The following is a 27356-nucleotide window of genomic DNA, read 5'->3' as shown; positions in this document are numbered from 1 at the left end:
TTCGGGGGTACTATAATCTCAGCCACGGGACCCCGCTGCGCCCAGGTGCCCCATTACAGAACGCCAGCCCAGGCCCTAGATACACCGTGTAATCAAGAAAAGTAAATAAATAATAGTGGTCAACGTCATTAAGAATGAGAAAAGGAATAATGATTGTCACCACGGGGTTCCGTACAGCAGCGGCACAGGGAGCGGGCTTCTCCTCCAGCCCCCACCGCCCGCAGCCTCCCGGCGGCAGGACGCGGCGGCACAGAGAGAGGCCCGCGGGCGCCGCGCGCGCCCGGCCGTGGGGCGGGGCCGGCTCCGCGGGGCTCGGCGGGCACGCGCCCCGCCCGGCCCCGCCCTCCCCCAGCGTCCGCGACTGCCGCGGGCTGGGCGGGTTTATCGGCTTCCGGTTGCTAGGGCCAGTGGCCTTGGCCTCTGGCCGGGCCGTGCGGAGGGGTCGAGGATAAGTTATCTAGGTGCTTTCTCTGCGGACAACATCCCGCGGGGGGACTCGCACCCTCCCTTGAGCTTTACCTGCTGCCTCAATTCCGAGGAAAAGAGGAAAGAGGAAAAGCCGGTTGTTTTGAGTTGTAGCTGATTGCCTTAAAGGATAGTGTAGGCGTCCAACCCATCTTCTCTGATAATACGGAAGGAAAATTACCAGCATCAAGGGAGACACACTAACAGGGAGAATACCTTGAACGCTTCTATGCAAAGTTCTCTTTCGGGAATAAAACGGCCCATTTATGCAGCTCCAAAGCATTCCCTTCCGGACTGTCAACGGAATAGTGATGAGCCAGGCACTTTGATGTTGCCTTGAGAATTTAGCGCATGTTTTGAGCTTCTGGCATCATATGTAAATTGGAATAGAGATCCTGGAAAAATCTCATTATATTGAATAACATCTTATTTTGGGGTTAAATAGTAGGACCCAACTAGTTACGGTTGAAACCTAACACAGAAAGAAAACAACTTACTTGTGAACAGTTGCATTTTTCAGGTCTTAAGAGGCTATCACGGAGAGATTTCCTTACCTTTTTAACCAAATCTTTTTCCAAATATGTGAAGTGATAACATTTTGAAGGTAGAGGGGGAAAATGAGTGTTATTTCTACTGTTCTGGAAAATCAGTATCTACTAGATGATATAGCATGGGCAGAGTGAACATTTTACTAATATGAGAAATTTTAGAATGATCCTGATTGGTAATAGTACATGTATTTTAGAATTGTGTTAATTATAAACCTAAATTTTATCTAGATTCTAGAAGTTTTAAAGAATTTTTTCTTATCCTCTTTTTCTTTTATAGGAATTCTGCTTGGACTCAGTACAGTATTAGCACAGAATGATTTTCACTAAATGTAGATTCTAATGAATTATTTTTCAGCAACAATTCAAACATAGTGAAAACCTTTTCAATTCTCGCTTAACCAATAGCTGTGGAAAAACAGTGCTTATTGTTAATTAAAATGCAAAACCACCCACAACTACTTCGAAGACCTTTACCTCCAAAAGTCCCTAAGCTGCCTTTATCTAAGAAGAAAGTCTATACAGGTATGTGTATTAATCAAATATGTTACTCAGTTTATTTATTTTTCATGGAAATTTCTCAAGATGCACAGTTCAGAATCACAATAGTGAAAAAGACTCTCACTGGTAACCAGTAACTTCCAAATGTTTGTTGTGAGATGATAACATCCAATTCATTTCTACAGTTACAGTTGATCTTCATTGTTTGTTACCTAACTGCTAAAATTATTTCTAACACCCAAAACACTACCTTGTACTATACTTTATCTTTTTAACTCAATGATATGTCAATGAAGAACCCTTCAGAGCAGTAGAGACAGCTCTTTCTCCTTTTATAATAAGTGAAACTGTGTGTAAGAGAGTAGGATATATGGTAACTCTCAGTCACTAGCGGATGGATATGTGCAGGCAGTGAAAACATACATGTTCCCCCAGCTGCCGTCTAACAAAGGATATGCCCTGCCTTCTTGTTTCAGCTCTCATACTGTCAACAACTGCCCTTTTCTCAGTCTGTTCAGTCTTTTTCCTCAGTGTCACGCTTTAAAATTTTTTGTGCCTTTTGTTGGTGCTTTTGCTATCTAAAATAGCCCCCAGTAACAGTGCTCAAGGGCTGTCTGGTGTTCCTAAGCCCAAGAAGGCTGCGATGTGCCTTACAGAGAAAAACATGTGTTAGCTGAGCTTCCTTCAGGCATGAGTTGCAGTGTTGTTGGCTGTTCAATATGAAGCAATCAGCAATATATGTTAAGTGTCTTTGAATAGAAACATGTATCAAACAAGATTATGTACTGATTGGTTGTTGATAATGTTGAGACCAGAAGCTTAGAGGAAACTAGACCTATATTTGCCTTAGAAGCAATGGCTCAGTACTGGATAATTCAGTGTTCACTGAGATTTTATAGAATAGAATGGCCACGAATAACAAGAATTGACTGTACTTCCTTGCACAGTGCTGGGAATTGGGGATGTAATAATGAGCAAAAGAGCCTTTGTCCATCCTCTTTATTCGTTGACCTCTGTTTGGATCAAATAATCATATAAGTAATTGTAAAATTACATTGTGATAAGTGCAGTGAAGTGAGGAGGAGCCACTTGGATAACCATAACTTTATATAAAACCCTTCATCCTCTGTTTCTGTATGTGGTATCTGTTGATCCTTACAGCAATGATAAAAGCATGTTTCCACTTCTTTCCCCTTTTCAGTGCCCTCAGTCACCTTATTTTAGTTGATTGTATTCATTATTTTAGAATGTATTTCATTATTTTAGCGTAAACACGTATACTATTAAATTTGCCTAGTCTATAACTTGATTTAGAGTGTTAAATTATTGCCTTTGATTCATGGCTATTAAAGATGTATAAATCAACATGCCCTATACTATCTCCAATTTCCTATCCCACTTTCCTTTTCAGCTTTTGTTATATCATTTCTACATTGTCATTTCTAGAATGTTCTATATTTCTACATTTACAACCTATTCTGTAACAATAATGCCCACAGTGATATGGATTTACTGCTCACGACTGGTTCTTTTGTTGTAGTTTTTTCATTCATCTTTTGGTTAAAGTCTATCCTCTAGTACAGAGTTCTCACTATTCACATTTTGGGATGGAAAATTTCTTTTGTGGGGGAGGGGGCTCTCTTGAAGGTTCTGTGACCTTGACTGTTAATAATCCTGTGTTTCTAAAGGCTCTTGGTGGAGCATTTTGCATATAATAGGTGTTCAAACTATTTGTTCTTTAAATCCATTAAAACTTAAAATGACTGAAATACAATTTGTAAAAATGAATATTCAAACACTGAAATAAAACCCTGAAATAAATACCTATAATTTGTATAAGATGCTAGATACCATAGGGAGTTAATGACATGAGTGATCTGGTCCCTGCCTTTCAGGACGTTTTAAGACCTTTAATCAAGTTCTAAAGGTGAGATACCCATAAAATAAGAACCTTAAGAGTATAAAGAAGCATAAAATTATGTCCAATTAATGGTATAGACAATAGTAGTTCATACATGTGAGTGAGCACTGGAGCAGGAATGGGGCTTGAACTAAGACTTGAAGAATAACTAAAAGTGGAGTGAAATACGTTTTATAGAGGAGACTTGTGTAGTGTAGTTTTTGATGGCAGAGGAGAGTCTATTGGAAAAGTAGAAATTTAAGATACTAGAAAAAAATCACAGAGAAATGTATCAAAAAATAGAGTAGTATGGAATTGAAAAGAGATATTGTCTTCATTGGGAAGATATTCCTAAGCACCTCTTCCCCCTTCACCTGGTCAGAGTACCTTCCTTTATGTTCCCATAGCATTCCATGTTTACCCTTACCAAATGCGTGTCATTCTCTAGTATAACTGCTCACCTGCCTAGTTTCTACATTTAATTGTGAGATGTTTGATGGCAGTGAGGTTTGTGCTGTGTGACTGTACCCTCAGTACAATGTATACAGCTGGCCATGGTACATGTTAAATGTTTATTGATTAATGGGAGCAGTAAATGTGGGCTATATTAATCAAGAAAAATGGATTGATTAAGGTTTTTAGGTAGACATTAAAAGAAGAATGATTTCAATTGGTTAGTAGGAGAAAGTATTCCATGCAGTGTGATCAGCATAAGAAATTAAATTACAAACGAGCAGTATGGACTTTGTGATTGGCAGTAATAATTAGAGTATCTGAGGGTTTCCACTGGAAACTAATGAATCATTAGACACCAAAGTCACATAGATATTTTTTGTTTGTTTATTTATTTATTTTTGAGAGAGAGGGAAAAAGCCCACATTTAGGGGAACGGGAGAGAGAGAATCCCAAGCAGGCTTGCCCAATGCAAGGCTGAATCTCACAACTTCAAGATCATGACCTGAGCCAAATTCAAGAGTCAGAGGCTTACCTGACTGAGCCACCCAGGTGCCCTGTTTTTTTAAAAAAATGTTTCCAGTTCACACAGATTTTTACTCACCAAACTAAGGAATCTGAATTATCACTGATAAGATTCAGATAATTTGATGAAAACTTTATAAGGTTGTATCAGAAAATCAAGGGTGAAGTTAAATTGATGAAGACTAGGATAATGGCAGTGAAAATTAGAAGGGAAAATTTGGTTTTTTAAAAATATCACTTAACTATGAGAAAAGGAGGTTAAAATGCAATAGCCTGTGTGGAAGCACTTTATAAGCTATAAAATCACTGAGTGGTTGTAAGATGTTATGATACTTGTAATACCTCTCACTTGGTCTGGACTTATTTGCTGACTTGTAGGAACCTGGAACAGTGCAAAATGCACTACAGTGGGAATCCAGGGATCTGAATTCTGGTCATAGCTCCAACACTCATAAGATGTGTGGCCTTAGGAAGTCATTAAGTCCACATGTCTTACCTTTCTATTCTGCAACAGCAGAACTTAGGTCACTGATTGTCTGTCTTCATCTCCACTGTAAACCAAATGAAGATGGGACAAAAATCCCAGAGAACAATAGCTCACTTTTTCTGTGATTCCCATGGTAGGAAAGGAAAGGGGAGTGGGACAGAGGAGGAAAGGGGAGGGGAATTAGAAACTTTAGAGTTGACATATATAATTTGAATATAGCCTGGAGTTGATTAATTGGATGTGTTAAATGTGAGGAATTAGCAGTATGGCAGACAGAAAAATAACCCCACAAAAATATCAACATCCTAATTTCTTGAACCTGTGAATGTTATCTTCTATGGCCAAAACAGAAAGAGAGAGAGAGAGAGAGAGAGAGAGAGAGAGAGAAAGAAAGAAAGAAAGAAAGAAAGAAAGAAAGAAAGAAAGAAAGAAAGAAAGAAAGAAAGAGAAAGAAAGAAAAAAAGAAAGAAAGAAAGAAGGAAAGAAAGAAAGAAAGAAAGAAAGAAAGAAAGGAAGGAAGGAAGGAAGGAAGAAAATGTTATATGGCATTCCATATATGATCAAGTTAAGGATCTTGTGATGAAAGATTATTTTGGATTATTCAAGTGGGGCCCAAATGCAATCACATGTCTCCTTATAAGAAAGAAGCAGAGGGAGATTACATACACACACACACACACACACACACAGAGAAGGTGATAGGAAGATGGAGCAAAGAGAGATTTGAAGATGCTGGCCTTGAAGACAGGCGTGATGTGGCCACAAGCCACGGCATGCTGGCAGCCACCAGAAGCTGGAAGGGGCAAGGAGTGGATTCTCTACAGGAGAGTCCAGAGAGAACAGGGCTCTGCTGGTACCTTGAGTTTGGGCTCAGTTATATAATTTTGGACTTCTGGCCTCCAGAACTGTGAGATAATAAATTTCTGTTGTTTTAAGCCATGAAGTTTGTGGTTATTTGTTGCAGCAGCTAGAGGAAACTAATACAAGAAGAATCTAGGATTCAAGTTTGTGTGTATGTGTGTGTGTGTGTGTGTGTGTGTGTGTGCATGCATGTGCATGTGTGTGACTAGATAAAAGATGTATCTCTATGAGATACAAGAGGACAGAAACTGCTGATAAGTTTGTGTAGACGTGATAAGTTTGAGGTGCTTAGGGATTCCAGACCCAGATTTAGAATTATTATTGTATATGGAAAATTAGTTAAAATGAGAGGAGGAATAATGGTAGAATCTTTGGGAATACTAAGTGGTAAATTGAGAAAGAGAAAGGTTTGCCTAGAGAAAGATAAATGGGCAGGTGGTTGGAATGGAAAAATGGCTCTCACGAGAGTCAAGGAAAGAGAGAATTTCATGGAGAATAGGGTGGATTAGAGTATCAAATGCAAAGAGGAGGTCAAATAAAGGTAAATAATAGTGTGTATCCAATAGGTTTAACAACAAGATACCAACAATAACTTTGTGATAATAGCTTTGGTAGTAGAGGTGGAAAATTCCAGGTCATAATGGTTCGAAGAGTATATAGGAGGAAACTTTCAGTTTCAGCTTCAAAATGTAAAGAGATTGAAAGTCATCACTCGTATCTTCATAAGGGGAAAAAAATAAACAAACTGATAATCAGTGACTTTCTTAGATCCATCAAAAAATATGATGGCGCCTAGGTGGCTCAGTCAGTTGAATGCTGACTCTTGATTTTGGCTTAGGTCATGATCCCAGGGTCATGGGATCCAGCCCTGCATTGGGCTCCATGCTGAGCATAGAGTGAGCTTGAGATTTTTCTCTTCTTTCTCTCTCTCTCGCTCTCTCTCGGTAAAATGCTCAACTGAAACCAAAAAAAGAATAAAAGGAAGGGAATATTAAAAAAAAAAAAAAAAAGCGGCAGCAGTATACATGTTCTACATATGCCAATTTAAAAAAATGTTATAGAGAGGAAGGCAAACAATAAGAGACTTAAAAAAAATTTTTTTTTCATAAGAGACTTAAATACAGAGAACAAACAGGGTTGATGCGGGGGGCAGGGGAGAGGGAAAACGTGTGATGGGCCAAATTGTTGGGATGAGCACTGGGTGTTGTATGTAAGCAATGAACCACGGGAATCTACCCCCCCCAAACAAGGGCACACTGTACATACTGTATGTTAGCCAACTTGACAATAAATTATATAAATAAACAAACAAATAAATAAAACTGCTACAGTAGATTAAAAAAACATGACCCAATTATATGTTGTCTACAAGAAACTTACTTTTTTAAAAACTATTTATTTTGAGAGAGAGAGTGCGTGCAAGTGGGGAAGAAGCAGAGAGAGAGAAAGAGAGAGAAAATCCCAAGCAGGTTCTATGCTCTCAGTGCAGAGTCTGACTTGGGGCTCAAACTCACAAACTGTGATATCGTGAACTGAGTCAAAATCAGAAGTCAGACACTTAGCCAACTGAGCCACCCAGGCACCCCCACAAGAAACTTACTTTAAATATAAAAACACTGATAGGTTAAAAGTAAATGTATAGAGAAAGACATACCATACTAACACTAGTCTAAAGAAAAGAGTGGCTATATTAATTTCAGACAGAGCAGATTTCAGAACAAGAAAAGTTATTAGGGAAGAATAGGAGCAATACTTACTTATAAAGGGGTCAATTCTTTAAAAGGACATAAAAATCTTTAACTGATATGCACCTAAAAGAGAGAGAGTCAAAATATTTCAAGCAAAAACTGCTAGAATTGTTAGGAGAAATAGATAAATCCATTGTTATAGTGAGAGTTCCACCCCCTTATTGGTAATTAACTGATCTCGCAGGCAGAAAATAAGTAAGGATTTAGTTTAACCAAATAGTACCAACAATTGACAGGATACAATTGACATTTGTAGAGCACTTCATCTACCACAGCAGAAAACATTCTTCTCCCTCACATAAGAGCCTCATCAAGCTAGACCACATTCTGGGCCATAAAACACACTTAAAAAAAAACAACAACAACAACAGATACTATGTGATTGTTCTCAGAGCACAATGGGATTAAACTAAAAATCAGTAACAGAAAGATATGTGGAAATCCAAAAATATTTGGAGACTAAACATACTTAAATAGCACAGGGGTCAAAGAAGTCAGAGATATTTTAAAATGTTTTGAACTAAATGAAAAGAAAATAACAGCCTATCAAAATGTGCAGTGCAAAACAAAAGGGCTTAAAAGGTATGCATAGCCTTGAATGCATATTTTAGAAAAAGAAGATTAATCTAAAGCACATACTTTAAACTTTTACTTTAGGAAACTAGAAAAAGGAGAAGAATATAAACCCAGAGCAAGCAGAAGGAAAGAAATAATAATTAGAGCAGAAATTAAGTTGAAAAAATCAACAAAATCAAAAGCTAGTTCGTGGAAAGATTAATAAAATTGATAAAACTCTAACCAGGTTATCTAAGAAAAAAGAGAGAAGAAATAAATTACTACTATCAGAGATGAAAGAGGGTTCATTGCTTTTGAGTCTATAGACATTTTTTTTTAAGGTTTTTTTTTTTTTTAATTTCTAGAGAGAGAGAGAGAGAGCGTGAGCAGGGGAAGGTCAGAGAGAGAGGGAGTCACAGACTGAAACAGGCTCCAGGCTCTGAGCTGGCAGTCAGCACAGAGCCCGATGCAGGGCTCGAACCCACGAACCGTGAGATCATGACCTAAGCAAAAGTCGGACGCTTAACTGACTAAGCCACCCAGGCGCCCCGAGTCTATAGACATTTTAAAAAAGATAAATATTATGAACAACTCTAGGCCCATACATTTGGTAACAGACAAAAAGGACAAATTCTTTCAAAGACATAAACTACCAAAACTCACACAACATAAAATATATAATCTGTTATAAATAATGTTTATATTTATAACTTATCTATTACTTTATAGTCTTGAAGAGGCCTATTTTTTTTAAAGAAATTGAATCAGTAATTAATAACTTTGCAAAATAGAAAGCACCAGGCCCAGATAGGGTCACTGGTGAATTCTACTAAACATTTAAAGAGGAAATTATATCCATTCTCTACAAACTGTTCCAGAAGATAGAAGCAGAGAGAACACTTCCTAAATCATCCTGTGAGAGAAGACAAAGAAATTACAAGAAAACTGCAGATAAATATCACCCATGAACATAAATGCTAAAATCCTCCACAGAATTTTAGCAAATTGAATACAACAATGTATGAAAATAATTGCACACCATGACCAAGTGGGGATTTATTCTAGATATGTAAGACTGGTTCAATGCTCAAAAATCAGTTAATTTAATCCATCATATCAATAGCCTAAAGAAGAAAACTCATGTGATCATATCAGTAGATATAGAAAATCCATTTGTCAAAATTCAGCATGCCTTCATGAAATAATTCTCAGCAAACTAAGAATAGATGAGAACTTTCTCAACTTGATAAAGAAGATCTACCCCAAATCCCATAGCTAACAACATCTTTAATGGTGAGAAACTAGATGCTTACCCCCTAAAATGACAAGCAAGGGAAGGATGTCCCCTCTCACCACTGCTATTAAGCAATTGTACTAAAAAATCCTAGCCTAATGCAATAGGACAAGAAAATGAAATAAAAGCTGTACAGATTGAGAATAAAGAAATAAAATTGTCTTTATTCTACACAGAAAATTCCAAAGAATCAACAAAAGAACTCTTGGAGATAATAAACAATTATAACGATGTTACAAGATACAAGATTAATATACATAAATCAATTGCTTTCCTATATGCCAGCAATCAACAGTTAGAATTTGAAATTCAAGACACTACAACTTACTTTAGTATCAAAACACACTACAATTAATTTAGGCATAAACCTAATAACGTATTACAGGATTTATATGAGTAAAACTACAAAACTGTGATAAAAGAAATAAAAAATATATAAATAAATGGAAAGCTATTTCATCTTCATGAATAGGAAGATTCAATATTGTTAAGATGGCAATTATTCTAAACTTGATCTACAGAGTCAAAGAAATCTCAGTTAAAATACCAGCAAGTTACTTAGTGTATATTGACAAAATTATTCTAAACTTTATATGTAAGAAAAAATACAATACCAAAGAAGGTGAAGGAAGTAAAATAGTCACCACTCAGTTTTAAGACTTTATAGTAATAAAGACAGTGTTGTATTGGCAAAATAAAGGACAAGTAGATCAATGGATGAAAATAGAGAGCCAAGAAACAGATATTCACAATATAGTCAACCAATCTTTGACAAAAGAACAAAGAACAAAGATAAAGTCTTTTCAGTGTATGGTCCTGGAACAAATTAACTAGGTATCCACATGCAAAAAAAAAAAAAAAAAAAAATAACCCCAAAACTTAACCTAGGCCAGACTTTACACTTTTCACAAAAATTAACACAAAAGAAGCATAGACCTAAATGTACAAATGCAAAACTACAAAACTTCTAAAATATAACATGGGAAAAAAATCTCAAGGACTGTGGATTTTGCAATGACTTCTTAGATATGACACCAATGGAAAAGTCCATGAAATGGAAGATTTATCAGGTTTATATTTCCAAGTCTTTCCTTTGGAACATTCTCTTATGCATTAAATAGAAATAAAACAATACAATAATAAAAATGAACAACCCATAAAAGAAAAAATTGGTAAATTGAACTCCATTAAAATTAAAAACTTCTACTCTGTGAAAGACATTGTTAAAAGAATAAGAAGACAAGCCACACGCTGGCAGAAAATATTTACCAAACACATATCTAATAAAGGATTTGCATCCCAAATGAAAGAATTCTTAAACTAAACAGTAAGAAAAAGAACTGAATTAAAATGTGGTCTAGAGGCCCCTGGGTGGCTCAGTCAGTTGAGCATCTGACTCTTGATTTCAGCTCAGGTCATGATCCCAGGTTCCTGAGATGGAACCCTGCCTTGGGCTCCACACTAAGTGTAGAGTCTGCTTGGGATTCTATCTTCCTCTGCCCCTCTCCCTTGCTTGCATGCATACACACATTCTCTCTCTCTCTCTCTCTCTCAAGTAATAATAATAATTTTAAAAATAATAAAAGTGAGCTAAATATCTGTACAGTCACTTCACTGAAGATATCCAGAAAGCAAGTAAGAATAGGAAAAAATACTTACCACTAAACGTTAAAAAAAAAAAAACACCCATTTTTTTAAAAGGGGGGACACCTAGGTGGCTCAGTTGGTTAAGTGGCTGACTTCAGTTCAGGTAATGATCTCGCAGTTCGTGGATTCAAGCCCCACATCGGACTCTGTGCTGACACCTCAGTCTGGAGCCTGCTTCACTTTCTATGTCTCCCTTTCTCTTTGCCCTTACCCAGCTAGTGTTCTGTTTCTCTCTGTCTCTCGACAATGAATAAAAATGTTAAAAAAATGTTTTTAAGAAAAAATGTTAGCACCAAAAAAGAAGGAAATTAAGAAAAAAGATAAACAATGCTTAATATCATTTGTCATTAGAGATAACAAATTAAAACAACAACGAGATACCGCTGCATACATAGAGTAGTTAAAATACACAACACTAACACCACCAAATGCCAGAGAAGAACAAAAGAAACTCTTACTCATTCAAGGCTGTGTACTGCGTGATTCCAACTACTATAGTATTTTGGAAAAGGTGAAACAATAACATGGATAAAAAAAGAATCACTGACTGCCAGAAATTTGTTCAGAGAGAGAAGTATGGAATAGGTGAAGCACAGGGGAATTTTAAGATGGTAACATTATTTTTTATGATACTATAATAGCAAACGCATGATCTTACACATTTGTCAAAGTCTATGGAAATGTGCAACATAGAGAATGAACCCTAATGTAAAGTATGGACTTAAATTAATTGTATGTCAACACTGGTTCATCCATGCGCTCACTAATCAAGATGTTAATAATAGATAAAATTTCAGGAAAGGGGAATATATGGGAATTGTACTCTTGCTCAAGTGTTTTCATATCTAAAATTGTTCTAAAAAGAAAGACTATTAATTTATTTAAAAGTTACAGACTAAATAAAGAAGTCATCAAACTGAGTGTCAATTAGTCCATACTCCAGAAGGATAAATATGGTGAGATGGTGGTGGTTGGAGAAAGTTCTGGAGTTTGTTGAGGATCTTGCTTGTGTTATTATGTTTTGTTTTAATATGAGAGAGAGGGGAAAAGGTGAAGATAGTGGTGTGACCATTTGTTTTGAATGAGCTAGTTTTTATTAGTTCCATATAAGCAGGAAGCAAACATTATTCTCCTACTACTACCCTTCAAACTCACACGGGGCAGACATCTCTCCTCCAAGGCTTTTCTAGTCCATTTCACATATTAGCCTTGTGTCCTTTTCAGATATTAAATATTTCCATCTAAATCATTATTGCTTTTTAGTAGGCAATCAAACCTTGCCCTTTCTCCCAGCTCAGACTACATCTGCAAATTTTTAGACAAGCCAGAGGGGGGCACCTGGGTGGCTCAGTTGGTTAAGCATCCGACTTCGGCTCAGGTCATGATCTTGCAGTTCGTGAGTTCAAGTCCCACATCAGGCTCTGTGCTGACAGCTCAGAGCCTGGAGCCTGTTTCAGACTCTGTGTCTCCCTCTCTCTCTGCCCCTCCCCTCCTTGTGCTCTGTCTCTGTCTCAAAAATAAATAAACTATAAAAAATTAAAAAAAAAAAAGACAAGCCAGAGGAAACAGGGGCATGACAAGTTCTTCCACCTCTTCTTTACTCCTTTTCCCCAACTTACAGTTTCTGCTCCTCCATAGGTGGGGCTAGGGATGGAGAAGAGTTAAGGAGTTAAGAATCAGGCATCAGTCTCTGTACTCCCTGAAATGCCAGGAGACACAAGTCGAGTAGTTTCAAGGACTCTCTTGCCTTGATTGGGCGGGCTAATCCTTTTTTGCTACTCTAAGTATAATCGGGGGAGGTGAGTAAGGGAATAGTGAGGTGTTATTTTCTCCTTGGGACATACATTCTTGTTCTCAAAATGGTTCTCTGAGAATTCCCCTCATTGTTTGAGGTGGGAGGAAATCATCCTCTTCCACCTACTATGGGGAGGGGAAGATCAAAGAAACATGGATTCCAATAACTCTATCCAGAAGAATTCCTCTCTCTGAACTTGGGTCAGACTCTAGCCATCTCTTGTATGTAGACAGCAGATGGGTGAGAGCTGGGTTTCTTTTGGTTAGCTCTTTGTAAGCCTTGCCTTAATGAATCTGTTATCTCTTCTTTAGAATGCAGAGGTCCTCACCATTTATTGTATTCAATTAAGACAGTGGGAAAAAGTCATTTAACATTCTGTCCCACAGGAAAGAGAAAGCATATTCGGGGAATTGAGGTACCAAGGAATGCAGGCCATAGTGCGTTTTCTGGACCTAGGAGAGAAAATAACACTCACCATTGTAACCTAACTGAACTTGTAGTGCTTTGCATCCAGCATCAAGATATTATCATTTTCAAAAGCCACATTGGTCTGACGTTTGGCCCTGAAAAGAAATTTAAGTCTCTGCTCAAAGAAGTTTCAAATGAGGAAGAGATAATGAAGAATGATAAATAACAAAACTTCATCGAAGTCATGTTTACCCATCCGTATTTCCAGTTTTAGTAGCAATTGGTCAAAAAATTCCCTTTATACCCTTTCTTCGATCAATTCTGTTCTTCCAAGAGTCTCTTCTTATCCTTTCTAAATCGAATACAATTTAGACTTTTCACTTTTCCAATTGATCACTCAAACTTTTTTTTTTTAATGTTTTATTTATTTCTAGGAGAGAGAGAGAGAGAGAGACAGCGTGAGCAGGGGAGGGTCAGAGAGAGAGGGAGTCACAGACTGAAACAGGCTCCAGGCTCTGAGCTGGCAGTCAGCACAGAGCCCGACGCGGGGCTCGAACCCATGAACCGCGAGATCATGACCTAAGCGAAAGTCGGACGCTTCACCGACTAAGCCACCCAGGCGCCCCTGATCACTCAAACTTTACCCCAGTCAGCTAAACAAAAGTCCTCATAGCTGAGCAGTTATATACAGAAATTCTTAGAAGGTGAAAGAGGGTGAGTATGAACACAAAGACATTAAATTTTGTCCCTGATACCTTGATAAATATAAACTAATTATGCCTTTTTTTTTTTCTGGTTTAGCCAAGACTGGTAAAACTAAGCCAAAACGTGTGAAGGTCACTCTAGAAAAAACCACTTCAACTGAAAGAGAGAAAACGAGTCTTCCTGATGTTTCAAGAGATCGATCACAAATCCCTATCAATATCCAAACTCTCTTTATTGATTATCATGTACAGGAAAGACTGAAGACTATTTCAATACCAAGGAAACATTTTAAGAGGGTCTATTGGCACTTTCCAGAGACTGCTACTGGCTCCATATTTTTTCCAAGCTGTCATTCAGCCTCAAGTCGAATTTTTGGGAAAGAAACAAGCCAAATGGAAACTTCAAGAAGAGCAAAACAAGCAGCATCAAAAAGAAAAAATCTTCATGCTGATAACATATTCAAAGACCTTCTGATTCTCTCCTCAGAGTTCTCCAGACCTGCAAGAGCCCCTTCCCCAGTTATTACTCCCAAGCTCAAGGAATTTCTCCCTGAGTCTCTACCTTTATCAACGAAGAAAACCTTTGTTTTTAAGAAACGTCTGATAGATTTAAGTGAAACAGAGCCAGGGCCTCTACTAAGAAGTATGCCTGTTAAAGCAGAAAGCCAGTGGTCTGAACATTTAAAACAAAACACTGCAGTGGTACTAACTATTAGTCATTTTCCAGGTGCCCTTGTTCTACCACCACCAATTTTACCAAGAAAACCTCGAAGACAGTCATTGTTAGGTAAATCCACTTTGAACATGGTTTGTAATAATGGGGCCAAGTAGAACAAAGGGGAGAGAAGGCATGTAAGCAAAGGCTGTTTTCCCCTTGGGTTTGCAGATGGGGATGCTGGGATCACTTTTTGCCCATACATACATTCAATATATGAACCAGAATGCAGTAACAGAAGTATCGACCTTGCAGGTCTGCCAAGGTCAAACTGGGTGCTCTACTCAGATGGTGGTAGTGGGAACCAGATGAGGAAGTTCAAAGGATCAGAAAAGTCAGTATAAAAGAGGAGTGAGAATGAACAGTCATTCAAAAAGTGATCAAGATGAACTCGAGAAGCAGAATGCCAAGGCTGCATATTTCTTGGATAATCCAAATTCATTAAAAGATGGACAATGATAATGAAATCATAACACCCTGAACATGCATGTTCACAAGTATCCAAAAAGTTGTTTCATTTTTTTCTTTATTCTAGAAGCTCAAGTAGCAGAATCTAAAAATGTGGAAAGTGCTTCAAGGCAAAGCACGTCAAACCTGAGTGAAGGTAAATGCTAAGCTTATTTCATTCTTTTAAAAAACTGTATATAAATGTATCTCTACAAAAGCATTCATGATTTTGTGTTGGTGTATGTGTGTGTGGTTCACACATACTTCTCACTTCATGTTCAACTCTTTAGGCCATTTACTCAGCAACTATTTTTTAAGTATTGACTATAAACCCAAATTTGTACTAATGCTGAGAACATAAAAGCTGGAGAATTCTTTTTTTTTTATTTAAATTTTTTTTAATGTTTTATTTATTTCTAGGAGAGAGAGAGAGAGACAGCGTGAGCAGGGGAGGGTCAGAGAGAGAGGGAGTCACAGACTGAAACAGGCTCCAGGCTCTGAGCTGGCAGTCAGCACAGAGCCCGACGCGGGGCTCGAACCCATGAACCGCGAGATCATGACCTAAGCGAAAGTCGGACGCTTAATCGACTAAGCCACCCAGGCGCCCCAAAGCTGGAGTATTCTTAATCTGGGCGGGTTAGATAAACATGCAACAATGAAAGTTAATGACTTTCCATGTGCCAGGCACTGTTCTAGATGCCTTAACTTTAGTTACTTAGCAGAAACAAATGAAAAATCACCTTTAAAGAAGATTACATCGGGCACCTGGGTCGCTCAGTTGGTTTAGTGTCTGGCTTTGGCTCAGGTCATGATCTCATGGTCCATGAGTTCAAGCTGTGATTGAGGCTGTGTGCTGACAGCTCAGGGCCTGGAGCCTGCTTCTGATCCTGTGTCTCCCTCTCTCTGCCCCTCTCCCGCTCGCACTCTGTCTCTCACTATCAAAAATAAATAAACATTAAAAAATTTTTAAAGAAGATTATATCATCGTAGGCCCACATTATTTCTACAATCTCACAGCATGTAGTAAGCAATTCACAATTATGAGGCACACAAAGAGAGAGACGAAATGAATGAAAACTAACAGAGAAGTAAACAGTAAAAACATACCCACAGGAGATCCAGGTGCTAGAATGATCAGGTACAGGTTTTAAAATAACCTGAAGACTTCTAGTCTAAGATTGAGTGGCTTGGACCAACCTTCTCACCAAAATCAACTATTAAAGCTGCCCCATCTATATAAAATAGCTAGGGGAGGTATTGGAGAGTAATCATTGCAGACCTGAGTGTGAGTGGGTGCAATCTTTGAAATAAGGGAAGCTTATCAGTTAGCTCTACATTTGCCTTGGTGTTTGCCTGAGGTCACTTGTGGTCTTAGAGAATAGAGCACAAGCAGAAAGTGGCAGCATTGCTGAGCTGAGGAGAGAGTCCTGGTACTTCAGAACTGTCACGAGAGCTGGGGCTGGAGATGCAAAGTGTCAGAGGACACAAGTGAATCCAAATATCTGCATATGTATCCGCTGGTTTCTTTTTGTTTTAATTTTTGAAATGTTTATTTATTTTTGAGAAAAGAGAAAGAGAGAGAGACAGAGAGGGCACACAAGTAGGCGAGGGGCTGAAAGAGAGGGAGACAGACACACACAGAATCCGAAGCAAGCTCCAGGCTCTGGCTGTCATCACAGAACCCTACATGGGACTTGAACTCAGGAACTGTGAGATCATGACCTGAGCCAAAGTCAGCCGCTGAAACAACTGAGCCACCAGAAGTTATCATATCCGCTGATTTCTAAGCGATGCATGTGCAAGACAATACTCTAAGAAACGCAGAAAACAACATCAGCTGAGAAGCTATGGAAGTGAGCATGTATTTTCAGAGTTGCATGGAAGACAGTTAGTGAAATTAAAGCTTTGCCAAAATGTAGGGGCCTTGTAAACACACAGGGCTTCTAGTTGAGACCCAGAGGACCCAAATCTTAGAAATAAGGATGTTGTCTTAGAAAAAAGTACAAAACTAAAATAGATTATCCCTAGCAAAGCTCAAAACCAATCCCTAATGAATCAAAGTGATACATTTTGCCCAAAGAAAATTTAATATTTGTTTGAGGGACTTAGCATTATCCAGAACTTTTAAATTTTTCATTCACAACATCCAGCATTAAAGTAAAAAATCACAAGTCATCCTATAAAAACAAGATAAAATGTCTGAAAATCAGTAGAAAGAAATGATAATAGAAACAGACACATAGAATCAGATACTGAAGTTTTCAAATAAGGATTTTTTAAAATGTTTTTTATTTTATTTCTAGGAGAGAGAGAGAGAGAGAGAGGGAGAGAGAGAGAGACAGCGTGAGCAGGGGAGGGTCAGAGAGAGAGGGAGTCACAGACTGAAACAGGCTCCAGGCTCTGAGCTGGCAGCCAGCACAGAGCCCGACGTGGGGCTCGAACCCACGAACCGTGAGATCATGACCTAAGTGAAAGTCGGACGCTTCACCGACTAAGCCACCCAGGTGCCCCTCAAATAAGGATTTTTTAAAAAAATTATGATTACTATGGTTAAGAAAGTAAAGAATAAACTTGAGAATTTTACCAGAGAACTAGAATTTTTGTTTTTAAAAATAGTCAAAATTCTAGAACAAAAAAACAAATTAATGGCTCAATTAATGACTCAACACAGAATGCTCCAACTATAAACTTTCTCTTTTTTCCAGTTTTATTTACTCATTATGAAATGGTTACCACAATAAGTTAATATCCATTACCTCACATAGTTACCATTTTTTTTCTTATTATGAGAAGTTTTAAGATTTACTCTCTTAGCAACTTGCAAAAATACAGTAAGTACAGTACTGTTAACAATAGCAACCTCAGGACTCTGTGCCACTATCCCTCCCAGCAGTTCTGGATCATTGTCGGTGACATAAATTAACTTCTGGGTCTCCTCCATGTCATCAGCTGAAACAAATCATGCTGCCATTTCTGATTTGTTGAATTTGTCCCACTCTGGTGGTTCCCTCTTTGGAAAGTTTCAGAGCCTTTGGAGATCCATCAGGGAATTTCTATTTACTTCTCTACCTCCATCTGCTGTATTTCCACTCAAAACCCAATGCTTGGGCTTAGTCCATGAGGATGGGTGAGCTGGGAGCAGCCCACAGGCTTATGTCTTAACTCATTCTCCTTTCCTTCTTGCTCGCATCCCCTTCCAAGCCAAGGACTCTCTAGATCATATCACACCATCTCTCCTTATGCTGCAGTTACCTTTCACATCTATTGATCTGTAATGGGCACACAGGGCCTATTTTAGAAACTAGAAGCTGACCATTGCTTTCCTTGGTTTAGGATGCATTATTTCCTTTGAACCCATGGCATAAGACTTCCTGAGATTGTAAAATATGTTGCTGTAAATAATGCAGCAAGAATGGCTGTGAATGTAAAATATATGTTTCAAGATTACAAAATATATTCCTGTCACATTTGGGTTTGTATGTGGATAGGCCATGTTTGTAGGCGAAACCCACAAATGTCATGAAGAAGTAAATTTAGACCGTCTCAGTTTGACTAACTTCTAAGTTGTTTGGACTTTTTTCTTTTCTTGTGTGGGGTCTCCAAACTGAGGGAAGAAAGCTGAATTATTTAAGGCACTTGAAACAAAGCAAGGTTGTTCCTTGCAAGGTGATCTCTATCTGACTTATGATTATGTGATGTCCTTTATTGGTTTTGTGAAGCAAGAAGTTGCTTCTGTAACTCATAGTAACAGTTTAAAAAATATTTGTACATATAACACAGAAAGACTGAGATTGATAGACTCTTATCTAGAGAGAAGTCTAGGGCATATGGTTTTCCTTTGGAAAGATAATGGTGCTATCTAATATTTGAAAAAAACACACAACAAAACCCAGTTTAGCAAATAGAACCAGCAGGGACTGGGTGGGTAAAGACTAGGAAGATTTTCTCCAGAGGATGTACACAGCCAACCTATTTATGATGATTCACTGCTACCATAATACAAATACCTCCTAATTTTCACTCTAAGGGCTAACACATTCATCTCACGTTTTCTTCTGTTTATTTAGGTATCATTAACATCAAACCTAAAATAAGAGAGGAATCACATGTTATACGTGGTGAAGGTTTTAAGACTATTAATGCAACACGATATGAAACAATAGTAGCTATGGTCCACCTGGCCATAATAAACTGTCAAATATACGGAAGAAATGCACTTAATCTTAAGGTATGCTGGATCTTTTTAATGGTCATTTCTTTTTGAATTATCTGTTATTTTTGCTTTAAGTTTCTTAGCTTAGGTTAGTTTCCATGGTATTGAAAGGATCCTTCCTGTTACAATAGAGATTTTCCAGGAACACATTCAAATTTATCTCTGAACCTGTGTCCTAGTTTTCCTTCGTTCCAGATCCAAAGAAATGATAGTTTTTTTTCATTATATAGCATGATAAAAAAAAAATTGAGATTCAGAATTATCATATTTTAAAGTTATCAGCAATCTTTGGCCCTTGGGCCAAATCGAGCAGTAGGCTAAATTTTCACTGAACACAAGCCTGGCATCATGAATAGCAATAATAGTTACCATTTATTAAGTACCCACTATGTGCAAAGCAAATGTTACTCTTAAACTTACAATTCAGCAAAAGAGGTATTATAATCTTCAGTTTACAGATAGGAGCCCTGAAGCCCAATGAAAATAACTTGGGAAAGACCATACAGCAAGCAAGCAGCAGAGCTTAGGTTTGAAGCCAGAGCTCTTTGATCTCAAAATCTATGTTTTATCTTAAATTTTATTTTGAAACAAGTTCAAACTCATAGAAAAATTGCAAACATAGGAAATTCTATTTGCAAGAGTTTCTTGGGGAGAGTAAGGCATTTGAAAAAGCCTATGGATACTGGGGGATTTAGAAATCTATGTGCGTGGCCAGGGCAGAATGCATTCTCAGAAAAGGCCCGAGAAGACCCCATGCTTTCACCACCTTTCAATGTCCTGCCTAAGCATTGAAAGTGTGCCCTCACATAGAGCCAATCTGAAAATACTAGAAGAAACATTATTCTCTCTCTACTCCTCTCCTGTTGTACAAGGAAATTTCCATCAAACCACTAACTGAACATCAGCTAACAGAGCAGAAATTTCAAAGACAACACATGAAAAAGTACAGACCTAACAAAAACAATTTTGAAAAATCACTAAACCAACAGCTACAGCCCACAGCAAGTAAAACAAGGCAAAACAAAACATAAAGAGGGGGAATAATATGATTTTTAGAATTACCACATTATAATACATGAACTGTCAGGTTTCAAAAAAATATGGAATATGTGAAGAAACAAGAAATAAGGCCCATTCACAGCAGAAATGAATAGAAGCTGTTTCTGAGGAATCATGGACATTGGACTCACTACGGGGAAAACCCCTTTAAATCAACTGTCTTAAGTATTCTAAAGTAGCTAAAAACAAAACAAAACAAAACAAAACAAAAACAGAATGAGGTGTGAGTAGAGATTTTTCAATAAAGAGATAGAAATTACAAAGAGGAATCAAAAAGGAATTATGGAACTGAAAGATACAATAACAAAAACAAAAAACTCACTGGAAGCTTTCAATAGTCTGTTTGAGCAGTCACAAGAAAGAATCAGAGAACTGGAAGACTGGTCAGTTGAAATAATCAAATATGATGAACAGAAAGAAGCAGAAGAGGAAGACACATGAGAAGGAGGAGAAAGAAGAAAGAAAAATGAACAGAGGCTAAGGGACCAGCCAGACACCACCAAGGGTACCAAGCAATGGAAGTCCTAGAAAAAGAAGAGAAAGAAAAGGGCAGAAAGAATATTTGAAAAAGCAATGGCCAAAACCTCCCCAAATTGATTAAAGACACAAATCTGTAGATCCAAGAAGCTGGACAAATTCCAAGAAGGATAAACACAGAGAGTTTCACATTGAAACACATTATAATCAAACTGTCAAAAGCGAGAGAAAATCTTGAGAACAGCAAGAGAGGAATGATTTGTCATGCACAAAGGATGCTCATACTTAACAACCAATTTGTCATCAGAAATTGTGGAAGCCAGAATGAAATGGAATAACATTAAAAAAATATTTTTTTACATTTTTAATTTATTTTTGAGAGACAGAGTGAGAGAGAGAGTGAACTGGGGAGGGGCAGAGAGAGAAGGAAACACAGAATCCGAAACAGGCTCCAGGCTCTGAGCAAGCATTCAGCACAGAGCCTGATGCGGGCTCAAACCCACAAACCGTGAGATCATGACGTGAGCTGAAGTCAGATGTTCAACCGACTGAGCCACTCAAGCACCCCGGAATGATATTTTTAAAGTGGAGAAAGAAAAGCAATCTGTCAACCAAGAGCCCTACATCCAGCAAAACTATTTTTCCAAAACCAAATGAGCGATTAAGATGTTCCACAATAAAGAAAAGCTGAAGGAGTTTGTTATTAGTACACCTGCCCTATATGAAATGCTGAAGAGAGTTCTTTAGTCTGCAATGAAATGATATTAGACAGGAACTCAAAACCTTAAAAAAATAAAATCTGGTAAAGGTAACTACATAATGAAATATAAAACCCAGTATTATTCTATTTTTGGTTTTCAGCACTTCTTTTTATTTCCTATATTATTTAAAAGACAAATACATAAGACAATAATTATCAATCTATGTTAATGGACACATAATGTATAAAAATGTCATTTTGGACAAAACAACATAGAATAGGACAGGGTGGTTTGTATAGGAACAAAGATTTGTTTGTGCTATTGAAGTTAACATGGTATCAATCCATACCAGATTTGTTTTAAATTTAAGATGCCAACAATAATCTCCATGGTAACAACTATTAAGAAACTGTCTTAAAAATATACCACAAAAAAGAATGAGAAGAGAATCAATATGGCAGAGTGCAAAATAATTAAACACCAAGAAGGCAGTAATCAAATATCAACAATAAAAAACCTTCTGGAAAAGGCAAAACTGTGGACATAGTAAAAATATCAGTGTTGCCAGGGATGTTGAAGGAGGGAGGGATGGAAGAATAGAAGGAAAACAAGGGATTTTCAGGGCTATAAATTATTTTATATGATACTGTGCTAATGGATCCATTGCATTATATGTTTATCAAGACCTTTAGACTATTCAACACGAGGTTTGAACTCTAATGTAAATTATGGACTTGGGTTGATAATGATATGTGCAATGTTGGTTCATTTATTATAACAAATACATCATACTGGTGTGTGAAATGTTGATGTTGGGGAAGACCAGGTATATGTGTGTGGAAAGTGTATATGGAGAAGAAAATTCTCAAATCAATAGCCTAACTCTACACCTTGAAGAGCTTGAAAAAAAGAACAAACTACATCCTAAATTAGCACCAAGAAGAAAGAAAGATTATAACAAAAATTAATGAAATAGTGGATAGAAAAGCAGTAGAGAGAATCAATAAAACCAAAACATAGTTCTTTAAAAAGATCAACAAAATTGACAAAGCTTTAGCTAAATGAAGAAAAAAAAAGAAGATACAAATAACTAAAACCAAAAATGAAAATGGAGACATTACTACTGGCTTTACAGAAATAAAAAGGATTGTAATAGAATACTATGAACAACTGTATGCCAACAAATTAAATATCTTAGATGAATTTTTTAGGAAAACACAAATGACCAAAACTGACTCAACAACAAATAGAAATCTGAGCAGATCTATACTGAGTAAAGAGATTGAATAAATAATCAAAAACCTCCCAATAAAGAAAGGTCCATGGCTTCATGGATGAATTCTACTAAATGTTTAAAGAAAAATGAACACTTATACTTCTCAAACTCTTCCAGAAAATAAAAGAGGAGGGAATACCTCTAATAGTATTCTGAACCCAGTTCCACCGTGGTGGGGGGAGCAGTTTCCCCACACTACTACCCAATTCTCAGATACCCTCAAGGTGTCCTAAAATTCAACTCAATTCTGACACTCTCTAGAGATAACACCAGATTCCACAGGTAAAGTGCTCAGTCCCACAAGTGATGATTGCCTTCCATCACAGGATGCCAATCACATGCCCAGGCTGTCACCTGCACTTCTAACCAACTGGCTACAAATTTACAGGTTCCCATGACCCTCTTCTTGGGTTCAATTAATTTGCCAGAGTGGCTTACAGAACTCAGGAATCCCATTTACTTGCTATATAACTGGCTTATTACAAAGGACATTAAATGATATGAATCAACAGTCAGATAAAGAGATACACAGGGTAAGGTATGGAAAAGTGTATGGAGCTTCAATGCCCTTTCCAGGCCGCACTCCCCCCAAATCTCCATGTATTTACCAACCAGGATGCTCTCCAAACCATGTACTTTTGGTTTTTATGGAGGTTTTATTACATAGGTGTAATTGATTAAACCATTGACCTTTGGTGATTGAACTCAATCTCCATCCCCTCTTCTCTCTCTGGAGGAGGGGATTTGGCGAGGCCAAAAATGTCAACCTTCTTATCACATGGTTGGTTCCCCTGGCAACCAGTCTCCATCCTTCAGTGCTTCCCACAAGTCACCCCATTATCAGAAACCCAGTTGTGGTGGAAAGGGGCTTGTAATGAATAACAAGACACCCATTTCATCTTTATGGCTCTGATGTGATTTGGGGAACTGAGGACAAAGAATCAAATATAACAAAAGATGCTCCCAATTCTCTTATGACTCTAGAAATTTCAAGGATTTGGGAACCTGTGAGCCGGGAACTTTGGATGAAGACCAAATACATATGAGAGATATATATTTGGTCACTCAAATGATATTCTTTTGAACTAGAATATCACAATCTCTAACATATTCTATGCTGTCAATATAACCCAGATACCAAACAAACAAAAGACACCACAAGAAAACCACAGACCAACACCCTTTATGAATATAGATAAAAATCCTTGGCAGGGCACCTGGGTGGCTTGGTCGCTTAAGTGTCCAACTCTTGATTTCAGCTCAGGCCATGATCTTGCGGTTCATGAGATCAAGCCTTGTTGGGCTCCTCCCTGATAGCACAGAGCCTGCTTGAGATTCTCTCTCTCTCCCTCTCCCTCTGTCCCTCCCCTGCAAAATACTAGCAAACTATTCTCCTGGGCAAAATACTAGCAAAGTGAATAAAATAAAATAAAATAAAATAAAATAGTAAAGTAAAATAAAATAAATAAACTAAAATAAAACAAAATGATTATACATAATAACCAAGTGACATTTATTCTTGAAATAAAAGGGTGGTTCAACATAAGAAAATCAATCAATATACATTCATGCATAAGGGAAAAAAAACACATAATCATCTCAGTTGATGCAGAAAAGGCATTTGACTAAACTTCATTCTTTAAAAAGAGGGATAAAATTTCTAAATCCATAATGTAATTGGTTAAGGAAAAAGGAAAGAAAATTCTATATACAAAAATCAAAATCAAAATGTCTCACAGACATTAAAGTAGAAAATAATAAAACACTAAGAACAACATTTTCCCAGGAAGTGCCACAGCTATGATGAAATGGAACAATTCATTGGAAAACACGACTTGCTGAAACAGGCATAAGAAATAGAACACCAGTATAGTTTCGTATCTGTAAAAAAAATCTAATTAAAATTTTAATTAAGAGCCTTCCCATAAAGAAAGTTCCAGGCCCATAGAACTTCCCCAGTGAGTCTACCAAACATTTAAGGAAGATACAACACTTGTTTACACGACCTTATTTTATGATGCCTGTATAACTGTTACACCAAAGCCACACAAGGATATTATAAGAAAGAAAAATTATAGACCACAATTTTTCCTCAATGTACATGCAAAATTTCTCAAGAAAATTATTAGCAATTCAAATCCTGCAATATCGAAAATTTTTAAATGATGGATAATGTATCAGGACTAAATGAAGCTTCTGCAAGAAACTCAAAGTTGTCTTAATATTTGAAAATCAGTGTTATTCTCAACAATATAACCTCAATAGATGCAAAAACTTGACAACGTTCAGCACCCACTTAGGATGAAGGAAAACAAACACACCTCTAAGGACACTGGAGTTGAAAGAAACCTTTCATATCTGTGAAGATGGTTCTCGCTAGCCCTGGGGCTACCCTAGTGAGGTGGCTGGAGCTGAAGTGGGTATGTGCCCTGGGGGCGGGGGCGGGGGGGTGTCTCAGGATTCTCTGCAGGACAGCTGAAGCTGAAGTGGGTGCAAGTCAGGTTACCCTGGAATGCTCTGTGCAGTGTCACCCTGGTAGGGTGGCTGGAGCCGAGACAGGGGACAAGCCAGGGTGTCCTGGGGTGCCCTATGCTGGGGGCACCCATGTGGGGTGCCTGGAGCTGATGCAGGGTGCCGGCTGGGGGTTCCCCAGGGTGTTTTGCACTGGAGGGACCCTGGTGGGGCCGCTGGGGCCAAAGCAGGCATGAACCAGGAAGCCCCAGAGCGCTCTGCTCTAGGGGTGCCCTGACAAGCCCCCTGGAGCTGAAGTGGGGCAGGCCTGGGCTGTTCGGGAGTGCTTTGTCCCCGCGTCACCTTGGCTTGATGGCTGAAGCTGTAGTGAGCACTGACTGGGAGTGTCCCTGGCGGGCACCATCCTGGGGCGTCCTGGAGGGGGGACTAGGGCTGGTGTGGGCTAGGGAACTGGGGCCCCCTGCAGGACCCGCTCACATCTGCACTCTGGAGGGGGAGGGGAGCATCAACCAGTGCACTCACCACTCCACAAGCCCCGAGAGAGTTCCAGAGCTCCAGTGGCTCTCTCCCGCGGTTTGCCAGGGCCCTCGGCTGGTTCCTTTTCATTCCTGTCGCTCCCTTAAACCAAGGCTTGTTCTCTGTGCCTCAGAGCAGATGAATCTGCTCCTGGTCCCTCCAGACTATCCCACTGCAGTGCGAGGAGGGTGAGGGTTCTCTCCCTCAGGGTATTCCCATCTCCTTTGATGTTCTCTACAGGGTCTCTCTATCCTTTGTTGCCCAGAAGCTGTTCAGTCAGCCCTCAGGTCTTCAGGAGGAACTGCTCTATGAGTAGGTATAGACTGGGTGTGTGCGTGGAGGAGGTGAGTTCAGGGACATTCTACATTGCCATCTTGGACCAGAAGCTTCTAAAACTCTTCATTTAAATCTGAGCTTCAATCTTTCTAGAGCTTTCCTGTTAACCTTTTCTCCTAAGGCTGTAGCCTTTCGGCCCTTTCATACCAAGTCTGAGGCCCGTCTCATCCTTGAACTCCAGTTTTTATCTTTCAACCCCAATAGACTGGCTATAATTCTACTCAGTTTCGTGACCACAGCTTTTGATGAAGCAAATGACTTCTGGAGAGTGTTGAGTGTTGTGTTTACCACCCTGAGAGTCTCTTCTCTCTGGAAGTTTGGTTAATTAAATCCTAGCTACCCTTGGTAATTATCCAAGCATTTATTGCATTGTGTTTGTTTACCGTTTTGGTTTTAGTGGGAAGATTGTTTTGAAATAAGGTTGTTAACCATTAGAAGTAAAAATACCAGATCATCTGGTTTCGAAGTGAATTACTTTGTTTTTCTTAAGATCTTATTAAAAAATTTTTTTTAAATAATTTATTTATTTCTGAGAGAGATAGAGACAGCATGAATGGGGAAGGGGCAGAGAGAGAGGGAGAGAGAGAGAATCCCAAGCAGGCTCTGTACTGTCAGCACAGAGCCCGATGTGGGGCTCAAACGCAGAAACTGTAAGATTATAACCTGAGCCGGGATCAAGCATCAGACACAACCAATTCAGCCACCCAGGTGCCCCTGGAGTTAATTACTTTAAATTAAAGGTTGGCAAGCTTTTTCTGTAAAGGGCTGGATAGTAAAATCTTAGGCTTTCAGGATTGCGTGGTCTCTGTCACAAATATTCGAGTCTATTCGGTAGTGCAAAAGCAGCCTTATACAATTCTTAAGGGCATGGCTGTGTTCCAATAAAACTTTATTTAGAAAAACAGTTGGCAGAGTGTGGTTGCTAATCCTTGCTTCACGTGGAGAAAGAATGTAGCTTTTAAAGAGTTGGGTGAAGCTGGTCAAGAAAAAATGTATTTCCACAGCCATTAATATTATTTAAAAAAATATTTGACTCCACAGTAGAATCTGGAGTTCTACGAGGATGCTACAAATGAACCAAAAGTCATAATTTCTTATTTATTTCAGGGTCTTATTAAAAGAAGTAGATTTTATATGCACAAAAGTTACACAAACCAAGTGTACTGGATAGTCTAATACAGACTCAGTTTATAAGTACTTGAAGGTTGCTAGAGCAGTTCAGGAGATTGGGAAAGCCTCCACATTCTTAATGC

At 38.3% G+C, this 27356-nt stretch overlaps 1 protein-coding gene across 1 annotated transcript in view; it reads left to right on the top strand.

Annotated features, from left to right (window-relative positions):
* Positions 1 to 400: 400 nt before the first annotated feature.
* Positions 401 to 27356, top strand: part of LRRC63 (leucine rich repeat containing 63) — a 42335-nt gene continuing 15379 nt past the window's right edge. Inside the window, exons 1-5 of the mRNA XM_039254372.1 lie at positions 401 to 461; positions 1294 to 1538; positions 13989 to 14678; positions 15142 to 15210; positions 19121 to 19281. Of these exons, the coding sequence (XP_039110303.1) occupies positions 1454 to 1538; positions 13989 to 14678; positions 15142 to 15210; positions 19121 to 19281 (1005 nt within the window). The 5' untranslated portion in view covers positions 401 to 461; positions 1294 to 1453. The remainder of the gene's footprint in view (positions 462 to 1293; positions 1539 to 13988; positions 14679 to 15141; positions 15211 to 19120; positions 19282 to 27356) is intronic.

The sequence above is a fragment of the Hyaena hyaena genome, unplaced genomic scaffold (assembly GCF_003009895.1).
Source record: "Hyaena hyaena isolate Hyena2069 unplaced genomic scaffold, ASM300989v1 scaffold_483, whole genome shotgun sequence".
Taxonomy (NCBI): domain Eukaryota; kingdom Metazoa; phylum Chordata; class Mammalia; order Carnivora; family Hyaenidae; genus Hyaena; species Hyaena hyaena.
Note: the sequence above shows the minus strand (reverse complement) of the source record. Positions and strands in the feature narration are given on the sequence as shown.